The 17,405-nt window shown below is 36.3% G+C and overlaps 1 protein-coding gene across 1 annotated transcript in view; it reads right to left on the reverse strand.

Moving 5' to 3' along the window:
* Positions 1-116: 116 nt before the first annotated feature.
* Positions 117-17,405, reverse strand: part of SLC16A10 (solute carrier family 16 member 10) — a 78,245-nt gene continuing 60,956 nt past the window's right edge. The window contains exons 4-6 of the mRNA XM_069805072.1: positions 9,072-9,215; positions 6,333-6,561; positions 117-5,138 (exon numbers count right to left, since the gene is read on the reverse strand). Of these exons, the coding sequence (XP_069661173.1) occupies positions 4,903-5,138; positions 6,333-6,561; positions 9,072-9,215 (609 nt within the window). The 3' untranslated portion in view covers positions 117-4,902. The remainder of the gene's footprint in view (positions 5,139-6,332; positions 6,562-9,071; positions 9,216-17,405) is intronic.

Genomic DNA, 17,405 nt, shown 5'->3' on the forward strand with positions numbered 1-17,405 from the left:
TAAAGTCTGCACATGAAATTCAGTAATTACCAGAATATAACATAAAATTACTTTTAAAAAATGACAAGTTTTATAGGAGAACAAGACTAAAAATGATGCATGCAGTAACAAATGGGGCACTTAAGAACTACCATCTTTATTCTGAATAATTTGAGACTGATCACAGTTACTTCAGCACCATGAAAAACATTAGACATTCATTTCTTACCCTTCTAACAACGCAGAACTTTAAAGAATGGGAGTTAAGGCTAGCAAAATGTATATCCTTTAATATCAAAACAACATACAAAAGATGATGTCTATAAAGATACTTAAACATGTCAGTGTTATCAATATTAGCACACATTTTAGTATAAAATCACTCTAATCTTAGCATATGCAGTTCTGAAACATTAAAAATGACACAATATACATAGGTAAGACTAAAAGGCATACTGAAAACATGACAGAAGTTTACACGACTAGAAACTCACTGGCTGTCTGGAACTGTAAGGGTGCTGTGCTTGTCAACGGTGAAACACACAAATGAAAACAATTACTTTTTCCTCAGCTGTCTCCCACATTCCAGTGCTACAGCTCCTGTAGTTAAATGCAGAATGTTTGTGTATGCCCTGCTCAAAACGCATTGTATTTATATACACATACGTACACACACTCTTCATATCAGAGGGTCACTTCCAACAGGAGAGTGAAGATGCCTGGAAGTCAGCTTCCATAACATTCCAGCTCCCCAGAGGGGAACCTGGGCCCCAAGCAAGGCAGCACCTCTGCTCCCTGCTCAGAGAGGACGGATGAGCCCCGCTACGTGGGCTCCCATGCAGCAAGCAGCAAAGCAGGGCACTGCCCCATGTCAGCACTGTGCATGAAGAGCCAAAGGAGAAAAATGTCAGTTGTCTACCTCATCTGATCCTGAACATACCCTGACGGATGGCCACAGAACGGCTATGTCATCTTTGAGTTCAGTGAACAATTTAGGAAGGTCCATTAATGGTCACTGAAAACAAAAACTCAGGAAAAAAAATTAAATGTTAATGCTGAACAGACAAAGATCTGGATGAAAGAAATTCTAACAAAGAGTATGTTAATTTGAAGTCTTGGTTTGAGACTTGTACAGGTCTTCTAACATGTAGCCAGAATAAATTCAACAATACTTTTTTTTATTAATTATACATTGTATATTGTTGCATAGCTTAGATGTAAATAAGAACCTGAAGGGTTTTCATTATTTAAGACTCTTTGCTGAACAACTATATTAAGATTTACAAGGATCTCATACCTACTGAAAAGAGGTAAGTGTCAGCCACACACAAAACCAGCTCCTTGCTCAAAATTAGTCCTGGTTTTCAAGATCTGGTGTATTCAATTACAGCATAAAGTAGGACTGGAAATTTCACACTACCATTTTAAGTGAACTTCTTTCTACCCAATTTCTTCTGAAGCTCACCCTGAGAACATTTAACAGAAAAAAGATGATTACTCTGTTTATAGGATGGGAGAACAAGGTCTATGAAAAGTACTCTATGAACTGTTCTGAAGAGAGGGATAAATCTGAATGATTTAAGGGTTTTCTTGAACTAAGCTAGTATTTTAATTTTAGAATCTATCCCCAACAAGATTAAATCTGGCATGAATTAGGTCATCAAAACATGAGTTCAGCAGGTTTCCCATGAACAGGTTTTCATAACAAAAATTAAATTTTGTTACGAAAATTTATTTACATTTACTCAGTCAAAATAAAAATTGACTATTCAGTGCTTTTCTCTCCTAGTTTTCAGGATAACAACTGTTTCTACATTATTCAATCATTTTTTTCATAAATGTACTAAATAGTTGCTACTTGTGTTGGGTTTTTTGTGTTTGGGGTTCGGTTGGGTTTTGCTTCGTTTTTTTAAAGGGAGACAGCTAAGCTTATTTTTAAAACCTCAGGGCATACAGAATCCACTATATCTAAGTAAGTTTCTCAATGGTTAGCCTCACAGCTAACAATCTGAACTTCACTTTTATTTAACCTACATCTTACCTAGCTTTACAACACAATCTTCTTATGCTTATGTCCAATAAAGAACATTTTCTATTGGACATTTTCCCCATAGATACAAGCTAACAGTAAAGATGCTAACAGAAATCTCATGCATTAATTTACTTTTTTTTACCTTTCCTGAAAAGTCATTTTTTTCCGAAGCCTTTCCAATTTTAGCATTGTTGTTAAACAAGCACAGGCTTCAGAAATAGATTCATTATTCCAACATCATCACACCAACATAGCTGTCTTACCCCTAAACTCTGTTTCCCTCGTCTGACATCTCATTCACTAGCTGGTTTTAACATAGTAATCACTCCTGAACAATTTTTCACTCATCATACCTTCTTTCTAAAGTCTCTGCATCTGGTTTTTGTTTTGGTTTGGGGTTTTTTTTGTGTGTTTTGGTTTTGTTGTTTGTTTGGTTTTTTTTTTAACGTGTCCTTCATATTTGTGAGCATAATTTACATTTCTAGTTACTCAAATATGAGAGTTTGGATTTTTATGTACAGGTATGTTTTTAAAGGGTATGGCAATAATTAATCCATACTATTTCTGTATTATTTCTAAAACTTAACAACAATTACTTTATATTGTCTCCCAGATAATTTATATGGGTACAGAGCAGCAAATCAGGAAGATGCCACAACTACATCAAGATACCTGGTCACAATGATTTCAGATTGCATCAGTGCTAAAAAGCAGCCTTGGTTTTGGTTAAAAACTCAACACTAACACACATGAAATGTAAGTTCTGTGATGAATACTAATTTTTCATAACAAAGCCATAGGAAACAAGAGGCTTTTACTACACTTGCTCAACACCTTTTGCATTGCCCAAATAGACGATAATAGAGTAACATGTTCTACAGAAATACTTCAGACAACAACAGCATAGGCTGTTAACATCATTTTTGTAGTGAAGGCAGCACTTCATAGTCAATTAACAATACTATGAATATTTCACAATCAAAGTTTTATAAGTACTTATGAGGTGCAGAAGCACAAGTCCCAGTGAACCTAAAGGGACCTCTGTTTTACAGATTGGTTTGGGGTTTTTTTCCCACCTCCAAGTCCCTCCCATGCACCTCTAACATTTTAAGATTCAATTCTTTTAAAACTCACTCACGTAAAGCAGGGATTGAAATTCTGCAATATGAAAAAGGTATGAGCTTTGGTCTCCAATAATTAGCATGCTTTGCATGATTATTTTTAAAGAACTTTTATAAGTTGCTAGATATAAACATTCTATGCAATAGTATTGCTAATATAATGTTTTATATCACAAACATACATGGGCTTTCTGAGCCATTTACTACAACTCTGGGAAAAAAATAATAAAAATAGAAAAGTTATGATTTTAAAACAGTATGCCTCCGTGGCTTATGTAAAGAAGAGGTATTGTTACTAATTAAGAAAATGCACTTAAATGTGCATTTTGTCTTCAGATCACATTTAGTTTACTCTTTGCTATGACACTTCTAAGCAAGAAAACAAAAATTGTTGTTATTGAGTGGACCTGAAAAAGAATGATTAAGTATTCCACTGCATTGCCGATCCATATCCACAAATGAACAATGTACTTGGAAGTGTTTTATGATAAACTGAAAAGCAGTGTTTTCATCTCAAAGTATTATGCTTTCAAATATTTTTCCAGAGAAAGAGGTTTTCAGAAATACCTGCTTGACAAACAGTGCATAACACCTAAGAATACATAAGTAATAGGGTCATATGTTTAGTATGTTAAGCAAGAAATAGGACATACAAAGACATTTCTTTATATTTGAATAAAATATGGAGCTATATCCTACACGCAATTGAACACAGCTATAAAGACCTATAATAAACCTGCATGTTCACTTAGTGCAAAAAAATCTTCAGTTGTTGTCATTTTAATAGCTTGTATATATTTCCACATTAAAAAAAAAAACAAACCAACTTATTGCACTTAGAATGTATCCTTTAAAGCTGTCTTGGTTTTAAGACTAAAAAAAGAACCTAACAAGTACAACAGAATAATTTGAAATTTAGTCTAATTCACAACACTGCTCCAAAGTATTGCTGTCAGTACAATTTCAAAACTACCAGCTATTCCAAGGATTAGCTGGAAAAAAAAAATGTACACATATATATTAATAGTATTGCCTTCACCAAATAAAAAAAAAAATCTATCATTCAGCAGCTTTACTTCTGAATGTGTTTGTACTCGGAGCTTAGTTTGCACATATTCAAAACCTGTGCCCATCAAAAATTTCATCCTTAATGTTCTTTGTTTGGGCTACTGTGAAAAGGTGAATGCAAAACCAGGTGAGTGTTTAAGCAAACTGAGCTGGCTGGGGTATTTAGAGAAAATAAAACAGAAGTTTAATAATTTAGCTTTCTAACGCAAAATGATTTCAGCAAGAGTTAAAGCAATCAAAAAGATGCCTCTTCTTGTTCATGATATAGAATTGTAAGACTGTAAAACAGCATGAGAAACTTCAAAAGAAATCAGTCATAAGAGCTACTACATTTTCAAGTATAAACACCCACGGTGAGCCTGCATTGAAAGGACCATAAAAGTTATTGAAGAATCCTGGGTCAGTGAACCAGAAATAGCTTTCACCACTCCAGAAACAGGTTCTGATGAGTTAGAAAAATATTCTCTTCACACACAGAATCACTACACACGTACACACTAATGCTACAAAACTTCAAATACCTTGAAAATGTGGTTCGAAATCAAACTCAACGACTCATCAAAAGTTCAATGGTATAAAAGATTCTTATAGCAGTTTTGCAATTTGAGCAATAGTTCAAGACTTCTTTAGTATCTTATAGTCCAAAAAGTACAAATCTAGCTTCGGTAGAAGAACATCAGGCTGGTACAGGAAAAGAAAGCATCAAAAACCAGATTCCATTTCTTTGACTGGCTTTTCTGTAGTGTCTGACACCAAAGTGGTTTCGTTTTCCAGCATTTTCTCAGTAGTTTCTCCATCAACAGGTTTTGCTCTTTCTTTTAATTTCTGCCGTTCATGAACCCAGGGGATCAAACATAATACAGCCCCGCCAATCAGGGGAGGGACCCCAGCCAGGTAGAATGCTATATCATAGGTGCCGAGGCGATCATGCAACAAACCTGGAAAACAAAGTTACCACAGATAAATAATGGGGCCTTGAGAATCTACAAAAGACATGTCTTTTCTCTGGATTCAGAAACCTGAGAGCTGGCACAGATGATTATAACCACTAATCTGACTACCGGATGGCCAAACATAGGTATATGTAGGTAGAAAGGTATTCCAGAGTTGATTTAAAGACTCCAAGCCAACAAAGAACTCAGCAAGTCACCACTCGACTGCTTAGTTACCACCCATCATTAAAAACACATACCATATTTCCTATTTGAAAGTTGCTTATTTTAGCTTCTCTAGCACTTGAATCTTGCAATGAGTTGGAGAAATTCTCCCTCTTTTGGTAACACTTGCCTTTGATCAAGGTGCCTCAATCTTATTCTAGATATACTGCATATATTGCATTCCTGGTAGCCTCTTATTAAAAAGTGTGTTTTCCAACAATTCACTCTAATTGCTCCCTCAAAAAATCCTCCCATTAATCAAATTCTATTTAAGTATTAATAGCTGTGATAATGTATCCAGATCAGGAAGCACTTAGTCTATGCTGTTCTAGCTTTAAAATGTTGTTCTTTATAATGCTGCATAGTTCAGTTACGTCTTACTAAGTATCTTTCAGTAGCACTCACAAGACCTTAGGGTAAATTATGATTAAAACCATCAGTGGTAAGAATTATAGCTTAAGCTATTTCCACCTCCCAAATAACTTCCAGTTTTCATCTTCAAAACCTGTACTTTGTCAGTGTCCCACTAGAGAATGAAAAAAGCCAGTGTTCCTACTTATAAGAAGCAATTAAAGTGACTGGAGCTTTTAACCTCACAATTGTTTTTGCATGAGCAAATTTGAGTCCAATTAATTTTCAGATTCTAATGTGGAGTCCTTCTGTAACAAAATCAACATAAAGGCTGTCACCTCAACAGTATGGAAAATGTCAGGTCCTCAATCCAACTGGAATTCTATCTGTCTTTTGAGGAATGTTTTAGATCTGCACAGCTTAAAAAAAGGCTGAAGCAAACTTTAAAGAGTACAGTAAATTAACAACTCACGAGCAGGAGTTAAATTCACCATATATTCTGGAGTCAGTACCAAGAAAATTCCAAGTAAGTGCACTGCATACGATGTAGGAATGGAAAATATGGCCAAAAAGCCATGCAACCATAGAAACATACTCACTGCTACAGACCATATCTATACTTACCTGCAATGGGTGGACCAACTGTCATCGGTATTGACATGAATCCTAATAGAAATCCTATGGCCTGGGAGACATCCTGAGCCCCAACAAGCTCAAAGGCAATAGGAGCCATAATGCAAATGAAGCACCCATCAAACAGGCCCATGAAGAGACAGACAGCAATGAGACCTCCAAAGACGTTGCACAGTGGAATCATCATAGACATCAGGCCAATAAAGAAGAATGAGACCACCTAAACATGACCAAGGAAAAAATATAAAAACATGTTGCATCAAATCAGCAAAGATTAAGGGAACAGATGAGCTTTCTTGCATTTGTAGTGAATTAAACTGTCTACCTGTATTTACTTTAAAATAAATATAAGCAGTCTCCATGGATTACTACCATCAGAAGTTACATACCAAGATAAAAGAAACAAATATAACTATCATGACATGCCATCAAAGAAATTCCACTACCCATTTCACAAGTTTTCAAAATGCACTTGTAATCGACTATCCTGCACTAATTATGTAAGGCCATTTCTCATGCACCAACATTTTTTGAAAAGTTACTCTCTGCTCTTTTCACAAATGAAAGCCACAAAAATAGCAAAAGTTTAATATAGCTAAACCACTATAATTAGACTCCTCACTGTTGTAATTTAAGTAAAAATATCAGTATTATGAGTGACTTCTGGGTGCTTATATTCCACAGAGGTAGTATTTTAAAGTCTCATTTCAATTTTTCCACATGACGGTATCTTGCTGTATTCCTGTAGCCATGCATACTTACAAAGATTTTGTATTATAATTTAATCTAAGATTATTATTTGTTTGTTGTAAATTAAAGGAATAAAACTGTCTTTCAGCAAAATGAAGCAGAATTAAAAAGAAAATGCACCATTCACATGTTGGCATAGGAAACCAATTTCCCACCTAACTGCACAAACACATTTTCCAAACATTACACATTGGTCACTTGTAGACCATTAAAGAAAAACAAGGTCACTTAAAAACTACTAGACATCACAATTTTTTGACAGATAAGTGACACTAAATAAATTACTTCATTAGGAAAAGTTTTTAAGCAGACAGCTATATGAAACTTAACTTTCAAGACAGCATAACAATTTTTTGGGGTAAGGTACTTTATTTGGCGTACTAAAGAAAAACTGTTGTGAAGCATCTGAAGCATGGTACAGAAATAGAAACACTGAAGAACTGGGCTTCTTATAGGAACTTAAGGACAGAGATGAAGAAATTCTCAGTTCTGTGTATTCTGATACAGAAAATACAAATATTATTTGAGATGAGTTTATATCTAAGTAGTAATGTGGTTATCTGTAGACAAACTCTAAACAAGATATTGTTGACCAGATTCTTTGTTTTATCACATTATGGTAAAAGCAGCACTAAAACCAGAATCGCTAAACTTTGTATCCAGAAGAGACAGAATTTATAAAGCAAAATCCAGCAAAACAGGTCCCTAACAAAGAATGCAGAAACAGAAGATGAAGGTTGAACTTGCTGGGTAGAACTCTTGTAAGTTGTTCAATTATAAGACAGTAAAGTTCTAAGACAAAAGAGGTTTCATTTGCATTAGTCAAAATTAATTCTTAAATAGTTTTTGCATGAGATAGGATGATAGTATGAACTGTTGGTCAAGGCAGAATAATACTTGAGGTGAACATTCACCTTCCCTCAAAAACGCTGATTTGAAACAGGAGAGCTGGAGGTGCTGGGGCATGACTTAGCAAAAGTTAACATGTTCTTCCTGCTTAAAACTAGGTGAAACCAACAGTACTCAGAAGCACCTAGTTCATGCCCTAAACAAAAGTCCATAGTTCTCAGTTCTAGTTATTCAAGGAAAAGAATTAAAAAGCTTGTAGTTTTATTGCAAGTTTGGTATTTGCGCTTTGGAAATCAGGTAACATCTCAATGCTGCCTTTTTATTTTTTATCTTGATGTTTCCTGAAAGTGTAACAATAGGTATTAAATCAATGCAAATGAATGAGATACAGTCCCAGTCTCTATCATCAGGGAATCTAATTTTATCTAACTATGGCAGCAAATACTCCATCTTCAGAAAGGTGGTTCTTTCATAAGAATTTTTGTTTTCAATAATGTAGTACAGATAACAGCCATTAGATGTCTCCCTTGTTATTCATTTTAAAACAACAAAACAGGAACACCCAGTGGTTGATAACATCCAAGTTACTAACTAAAGCTTTTCCAAAAATCTACACTAACACTGCTACTTTCTCAAAAAAATATCGTTTATAAGTGCAGAGGGGAAAAAAAAGTGTATACCCTCCTTCATCCCCAAGCTTCAGCATTTCTGGAGGCTGTGACTCTTTCTGCAAGTAACCCCCTCCATTCAGCAGTATCTCAACTAAGCACCTCTTAAATTGCCATAGCTTTACCCTTGTGCACTATGCACAGAACATACTTAACACCAAATTATCACCTATCAAAGATAAAGATATTCAAAATCCTTAACAGAAGAACATAGGGAAACAAAGTAATATTTTTGCAACCATTATGAAATCATGGGATAAAACAGGGAAAGCAGAATCTAGAGAATCCCCAAAGGTTCTCTCACTCACATGCTAATGATTAATAATTTATTTCTTTCCCAGCTGAAAACACCCAGCAAGTAGTAGACATGTTTCCTTAGCATTAAAAAGAGAAAAAAGCGCACCTGCAACTAGAGCCTTCAGAATATTGTTTGATATTCCTTCAGAACAGCATGCAGACATACCTGTAAATAAACTTTTTTTGCACCAGGAATATAATCTGCAACTCTGCCAAAGATCAATCTGCCAACTCCTGAAGTAATGCCCAGACACAGCAGAAGCACCACTTCTGGCACGCTGTCACCAAATCTGTCTTTTACATGCTTCATCTGTTTAAAAAGAAGGTTGAGAAAATAAACTGGCTTTAGAATTAGAAGGAAGATAAACCTTAGAAAACTTGAGTTAAGTACGAGTAATCTGTGAATCTCAGACTTACAAATATGGCTACAAATGGTCAACTAACTTACTCTGCTTCTACAGATTTTAAAATAAGTTTCACACTGGCTTAACAGTATTAAGTGCAATACAATAAAAACAATCTGAAATGTGTTGTTGCTTTATTCACAATTAAGGAACTTAATTCAAGAAAACAGCAAGACTGTGTTTAACACCAAGAAAATTGAACGGAAACTAGAAGTGTTCTCCACAACCACGTCTAATTTACTAGTCATAGATTTAACATAACGCAGAATCCACAAGGACTGTCTAGAATGGGTTGCTTCACTGGCTGGGGCATGCTCTCAGGTCTGAAGGTACTGAATGATTAATGAGTATCACCGCAGTACTGTTCTGTGCATTAAGACAGAGATACATGCTACCAAACTTGCAACGGAGCTCCAGGCAGGAGCAAGAAGCAGAGGGTTGGAGGCCAGACAGTGCAAGTAGGAAGGGCCCTCCAGACTGCCTCATCCCAACATCCATGACATCCAGGGGCAAGGACGAAGAGGAGCAGGAACCACCTCCAGTGCCAAACACAACAGCAAGCGCTTCCAGGAGAGGGTGCAGCTACATCAGCAATGACTAGGGCAGACTGGAAGAATGATTTGTCAGCCACTTCAGCCTAAAGAACTGAAGCAACTGACTGACAGTAGACTATCAACTACAATGTGATGAACTACCAGTGTCAGTAATTCTATCCTTTCAAGTCATGTTAAAAAAAAAAAAAAAAAAAAACACACACACACAAGACTGGCTTGATGGATTTGGATTTTTTTTTAATATTTTTTCTGGTTCCACACCAGTTTTTGTTGGTTTGTGTTTGGTTTTTGGTTTGGGTTTGGAGGTTTTTGTTTTGTTGTTTTGGTTTTTTGGGTTTTTTTTGTTTTGTTTTGTTTTTTTTAAATCAACCATGAAGACTAGAAATTACCCGTAAGAAATACTTTTTGCACAATCACTTTTTGAAACATGCTTGACAATACCAAATATGCCAAAGCGGGCATTAGAAGATGTAAAAGTAATTTGCATAGTCCTGTGATCTCTGTGCTTATTACTATTTCTGAACAAGAAACTGTAAAGACTCAGAGGTATGAAGAAGCAACCAGAATAAACTGATTTTAAAGTAAAGACGTAGTAAAAACATTTGAGAGACAAGGTGACCACAGGCTGACAGACCTGTATGGCAAAAGCTGCACACCGATTTTTATTACTAATTCTGATTATGTGATACCACTTCAAACTAGAGAACCCTTGATTTCCTATCTATAAAATGGAAAAGTTCAGTTTTAGTAAATACTTTGAGAGCAAAATAGTCCAGATACTTTCCTGGCCAGAGTGTTAGTACACAAGCAGAGCCTTTTTTGACCCGAACATAAACAGGATTTGCGAAGCGATGGTGATTTTCTTAAGTAAAAAAATCAGTTGGGTTTTATTTACATGTCACAGAAAGTCTATTAAATCTAATATTAATTTGTCCAATATAATTGATTTGGTCAGAAAGGAAATAAAAAGAAGGGTTAGTGGTTTTGTTTTTAAAGATTAACTTCTAACTTCAATTGAAGACAGAAGCTTGCTTTTTCTATGTTTTAGTTTATTTTTTTTTCTTTGCTTTAAGACACATTTGGGAACAGAATCTGAAGTTTTTCATCTGGAATGATATTTAAACATAAAAGATAAGTTGTTCTATTTATTCCCTTTCTGTCAAAGGTGAGAAGGTGAAAAGCTGACAGTTTTCCTACACCCACCTTTATGTGTCTGTCAACACCTGCTATCCCAGCCCATGAGAGAAGCCAAGGTGTTTTCTGCTATTCTTGTCACCTGTTCCATGTTTCTGCAGCCTCTACCTTGTTTAATTAACAGACCTGATTCATCCACTCACCAGAGGCTTTCAAAGAGGTAAGATAAAGCTCTACATCTAGATAACTACTAACCCTGCATCTGCAGCTGACTAACTGAATTTCTCAAAGCAGCACCCTGAGGGCAAAATGCTGTCCTCTTAGATCAATGGGGGAAAACACTGGATTCAATCAACTCCTTAAGTAGGAAAATAACCACTACTCATCTCAATCTTCAAATATCTAAATTAGTATTTATTTTTTTAAGTTTCACTCCTCTTAAGCATACCATAACCTTAAAGAGAGCTACCAAGTAGATGTAAGGAGAAACTTTTTTCCATAGGAGGGCAGTAGGCAGTGGCACAGGCTGCCCAGAGAGCTCCTTCAGTCTCCTTCCTTGGAGGTTTTCCATACCCAAGTGCACAAAGCCCTGAGCAACCTGGTCTGATCCCAGAGCTGACCCTCTGATCCTTAACAGCATATTCAATCTTCAATGATACAGTCACTAAGTAAGCTGTAACTAACAGCAGTATTATTAATTGAATATCTGAAAATACAGTGATTCAGGATTAATTCAGTACTCTAAGTGCTAACTCATTATGGACTTAGAGACATTTCTTGTAACTATAGGTTAAATGTATTTATGATGAAGTAGCTCAAACAAGATTTCCACAGATCTTTAGCTGATAGAACTACTCAAAAATCCCATGATGGGCAATTACTTGTGAACCTTCACAGGCAGCATCTCATGCATTAACACTCTTGTCACCACAGAACTATACAGGCTGTAATTGTATGACTCTTTAGGCATTAACTACAGCAGTCAAATGGGGACCCAGGCACACAGACACATCAAAGGCCAAAGCATTTCCCTGTGGGTTTTGCCTGTTCTCAGTAATGTAGCTAACTCTTCAGTCAGAGCTGTGTGCATGCTGAATTGCAGGTCTGATTTTTCCAGATGTAGAAAAGGCCTGTAATTTTCCCTGAGCCAACTAGTACAAGGTTTTCCAGACTAGCACAGCTTCTTTACTATTTTAAAATCAGTTATCTTTGTAAAATCCAATTTTCCAGATCAAGACATAGAGAGTGGACAATATAACTGAATGCATCCCTGGCACCAGCATTCTACCTTATACCCTTGCTCTGTATTATCAGAGTAATGCATACAAACTCAGTTCTTACTGTCCAAATTCTCATTACTATTAAGACTAGAAGAAAGATTAGCCACTTGGTAGCGGCTGGAATGCTTTCAGATATACTGTCTTGGCTAACCTCTCTCCATCCAACCAAGACCCCGATTTTGCCAAGATCTTCCATTCAACACACACACATTTCAACTATATTCATGCACCAAATCAAAGATAGAGCAAACTGAGTGTAGCTCTAGTTTCTTTTTCCAAATACAAAGAACCTGAACAAAGTGATAATGAACTAGTAAGAAACAATTCTTTCTGTCAACTGCTTTCTTCCTGTGTATATTCCATTTTGGGAATTCCCAATCAAGTAAGGCTTTAGTAGGCTAAATGCAATGCAATCTCTTTCTCACTGACAAAGATGGCCAACAGCAATATATAACCTAGAAAAGTTTGAGCACATAAAACCCACCGTTTTCTTCAAGCCCTGATGTCTGACACTGTCCTGGTTTCAGCTGGGTTAGAGTGAATTTTCTTTCTAGTAGCTGGTATAGTGCTATGTTTTGGATTTAGTAGGAGAAGAATGTTGATAACACACTGATGTTTTCAGTTAGTCTAAACACTACTTAGCAACAAGTCAAGGATTTTTCAGCTTCTCATGCCCAGCCAAACAGAAGGCTGGAGGGGCACAAGCAGTTGGGAGGGGACACAGCCAGGACAAACTGGCAAAAGGGGTATTCCATATCATGTGACATCAAGCCCAGCGTGTAAACTGGGGGGGGCGGGGGGGCTGGCCAGGACAGGTGGATCACTGATCAGGAACTAACTGGGCATCAGTCAGCAAGTGGTGAGCAACTGCATTGTGCATCACTTGTTTTGTATATTCCAATCCTTTTATTATTGTCATTATTATCAGTTAGTTTCTTCCTTTGTCCTATTAAACTGTTCTTATCTTAACCCAGGAATTTTACTTTCTTTTTTTCTGATTCTCTCCCCCATCCCACTGGGTGGGGGGAAAGTGAGTGAGTTGCTGGCTAGGGTTAAACTACACGTTCATTCAGAACCAGTGTAAGGATAAAAGGAAACGTTTACAGAGTACTGCTGGTGCTGTCTGTAAATTGGAGATACTACTCCTAACTGCTCCAAACTAACAGTTTCCTGAAAGAGCTGAGGGGGGTTCTTTTGGTTTTGATTCTTCTTTCCCAAACAGGAGCCTACACAAACTTTTCACTCTTCATGCTTTCCAGAAATGTACAAGTTGTGTAGAAATCCAGGCAAAACTGTGATTCCTTGGAATGCAAAGTGGTGAGCCATGCCTGTAAGTAACAAAGATGAAGCTTTGCCTGAGGTGTCAGATAAGTCTAAAACATAATCTTACAGGCAAAAACTGTGATCAGAGATGGAATCTATCACAGTGCTTATGGTATGGAATCTGCCTTGAGGTATAAGCACGTGTAATATCCAGAACTGTTTTAATAATGCTGTTTTTTCAGTACTTAATTGGCCCTCTTATCCATGCAATAATTTTAAATCCAGGCACCCAAAATAATTCTAGACTTGTATAACATACAAGACTTAGCCATCAATCTAGGCACGGCAATACCTCCATAATCTATTGATTTGATTATTACTACCATGGCCTTCAAAAACCCATTCAGTATTATTAGAAGACATGATGGCCTTGTCATTCCATCACTCAATATATATTTTTTTTTCCCCAAGCTGCAAGTGCAAAAAGGCAAAAAACAAAAATAAACTAAGCGCATGTCCAAGTAAGGGTATTAGCAATTGACAGGACGCAAATGGAGTGGGTATATGTAGTAAAATTATACGGATGCTCATCTTCAAGACTACAGTTAGATCCTCCAAATTTCAGAAAACTAAAAGCTTATGTTTATTCCACACACATCTCCTGAGAAAAGGACAGCCTTACTGATGATGCACAATCTTTCTGTGCTGTTAGTGCCATCACACAGCAGCCCTACTTCAATGAACAAGTCAACCACATGCCTGACTGAGCAAGCAGATTCCTTCAAAGGCCTAGAGAAAAATGCTAACTGGTGCCTTGATAAAGATATATAAAGAATTTTGCAGTGAACTGTCCTGGAAGATTGAAAGTGTCAGGATATGCCAAAAAACAAAGCATAAACTAACTCTGGACAAGTCGCTGTTTATTCTCTAGGACTCACCAGAAAAAAAAGGGGGCCGGGGTGGACAGGTGGACACACATGACACGACACTACAAAATCAGAGAAAGAAACTTGGTTGCCAGAGAACTATATGATACTAGGCACAAGGGAAATAATTTAATGCAAATACATTTCTGGTCCAGACTCCATCAAAGAAACTTTCACTGATGAGCCAAAAACTAGCAAATGAACCAGCAACTCCTGACTCCTGAACATCTACTGAAACAATGATCTTCATGTTAAGGGACATGAAATAGCATTACTAATACCTAATGCAATCCATTTTTAAGGAAGTGCCATTGTCCTAAGATGGCTACAGCAGCATTTTTTAGAAATTAAGTGCCTTCACATGACAAAAATATGCATATATACATTGTCAAGATAATTCCTGTTTACATACCTGCCACCAACAGTGATAATACCTCTATCTCTGATCAATTTAATCTACATAATGAACAAGGAGAAAAATTAAAGAAACAAGGTGATTATTACATGACAATCCAGAAATTTTCTATTATTCAACTAAGTAAAGCAGATTAAACAGAATAATCCATATATCATGAAGATTCAGAACAAGTATAATCTGAATTTCTTAAGTAAAACTGAACATAAGTTTTAACAGTTAACCTGTTAAATGTATCTAACATTAAAAAAGGTTAAGAATTCAGATTAGATTAAGAAACACTCAGGTTGACAGTTACATAGCTAAAATTGTTTGGTTTTTCCCCAAAAATACCTAGTCCTGAAGAAATTTGCCCTAAATAATAAAAAAAAATAAATCTCAGAGCTATTATCTTTAAGAGCATGTGAAGGATGAGCATGATTCCAGAGATCAAAATAGGCAACCAATAGCATAAAACTTCCACTGGAGAAACCAAGACAATGTTTAACCAATAAACAGTTTTTCTGCTTAAAGTCACAAATGCTAATCATTTTTAAAGCAATTAAACTAGTTGTCAGGTCTTCAGAGGGTGAATGCCAATTGGTAAGCCTGAAAGATATTCAGAGACTAGTGCAAGAAAGCATGCTGGGGACTGAGAAAAGCCTGAAGCGTGGGGGACAACCCCTACACCGCAGCACAAGACAGTCCATGACTTCTGCTCTTTCTCTCTTCCATTCCATGTCATCTCTCAGGATATTTTCAGGTCCTATGCTCCACTAGTAGCTCCTGGAGGTGCCAACAGAGACTGGATCCCACTGGAGCCACAAGAGACAGCATAAAGAAATGGGCACAAGGATACTGGTGGATTGGTGTGCCTTGGGCAGCAGCAGCAAGACAAATAAGGCACACCTGTATCTGGGGAAGCTCACAGTGACTGAGAACAAGGATGAGGAATAAAGCCAGGGATATGTAAGAAATGAAGTGTTACATACACGAGGGCTGAGAGTTAAACTGCTAAATAACTTACCCTTTTTAAGCATTTTTTAAATTTATTCCCATTTGTGACTACAATCCACAACTTAGTCTCAGTTCTGTCTGTTCCTTGTGACCCTGAAGCCATGTTTCCTGGGCCTATCTTACTCAAAACTCAACTAGCCACTATGTCCAAAATTGGCTACTATCAGCAAGTCCTAGAGAGTTACAGGTCAATCACATTAACTTGAATTTCCAGAACAGCAGCAGAAAAGAAAACAAAACCAGAACTATTCATAAACATCTAACAGGTAACATCATAAGCTAAGTAAGGATCAACATAAATTTGTGTGAAAACAAATAATTTCTCTCTATTACATGGTGGGTAGCAAACTTTGACAACAGAGGGAAGGACAGATGTAACAAATCCTGACCTTGGCCAGCGTTTTGAAATTCTCTGAAACAATTCTCATAAGCCAGTTTGGAATACCTGACTTAAATGGAACAACTGTAAAGATGGATGTTCAAATGTTTGGAAAAGCTATTTTTAATTAGTGATCCACTGCAGAATTGAATATGCCAAAGAAGACTCCATAAAAACCCACCCAAATCTACCAATATTTAAGATTTTCATTAATGATATGGACAGTGAAATAGAGACTATACTTATTCAATTTACAAATTACATCAAATGATGAGTATTGCAGGCACTGTAAAGAAAAAGACTGGAATTCAAAATGATCTGGGCAACCTGGCATCTCAGTTAATAGTGTGAAATAAATATGATTAGTTTCCCTAAAAACATTAATGTTCAAAAAACACTATATGGAGGTAAACATCAGATGCATGAACACAAAATGGAAGAATGATCTGGCAACAGCTCTTTAGAAAGGGAACTGAAGGTTTAGCAGATTAAACTTCAGCATGTTCTAATAATGTCCTCATACTGCAAAAGTAATAGAATATACCAATTCATGACACAATGTGACCTTCACATACTGCTCAGTACCAGTAAGGCCTCAGCTGAAGAATTATGTCCTATTTTGGTCATTACTCATTATTAAAGACGTGGATTATGTGTACAGAATCCAAAAGAAAGATCAGGCAATAAGCAGAAATTTGATAAGCATGACATATGAAAAAAGATTTAAAAAGAAATATTTAAAGAGGTCCTTTACCAAAGTAAGTCTGTACTCAAAAAAACTGGGTAAATTGGATAAGGTACTGGGATACCTCCAGTCTTACATTCTACGATTCATGAAGTGATTTGATGGATGTCTTAGTATAGTCACAAATAGATACTGAGTGTTATAACTTGCAAACTTTTTTTTTGTAGCTCTAGCTTGGTAAAACTCTGCTGCACGTTTGATTAAAAGTAACCTTATGACTGAAGGAAGGAATTTCTTGACATGTCCACTTACTTAAATTTTAGACGCGTAATTTAAGTAATTCTTTTCAAATCATTGTGGCATTTTAACTAATGTGATAAAGTTATCAGGTTATAACTTACATAATTAAAACTGAGAATATTATATGATATACTATGATTAAGAAATTATGGAATATCAAAACA

Source organism: Haliaeetus albicilla, chromosome 17 (genome assembly GCF_947461875.1).
Source record: "Haliaeetus albicilla chromosome 17, bHalAlb1.1, whole genome shotgun sequence".
Lineage (NCBI taxonomy): Eukaryota > Metazoa > Chordata > Aves > Accipitriformes > Accipitridae > Haliaeetus > Haliaeetus albicilla.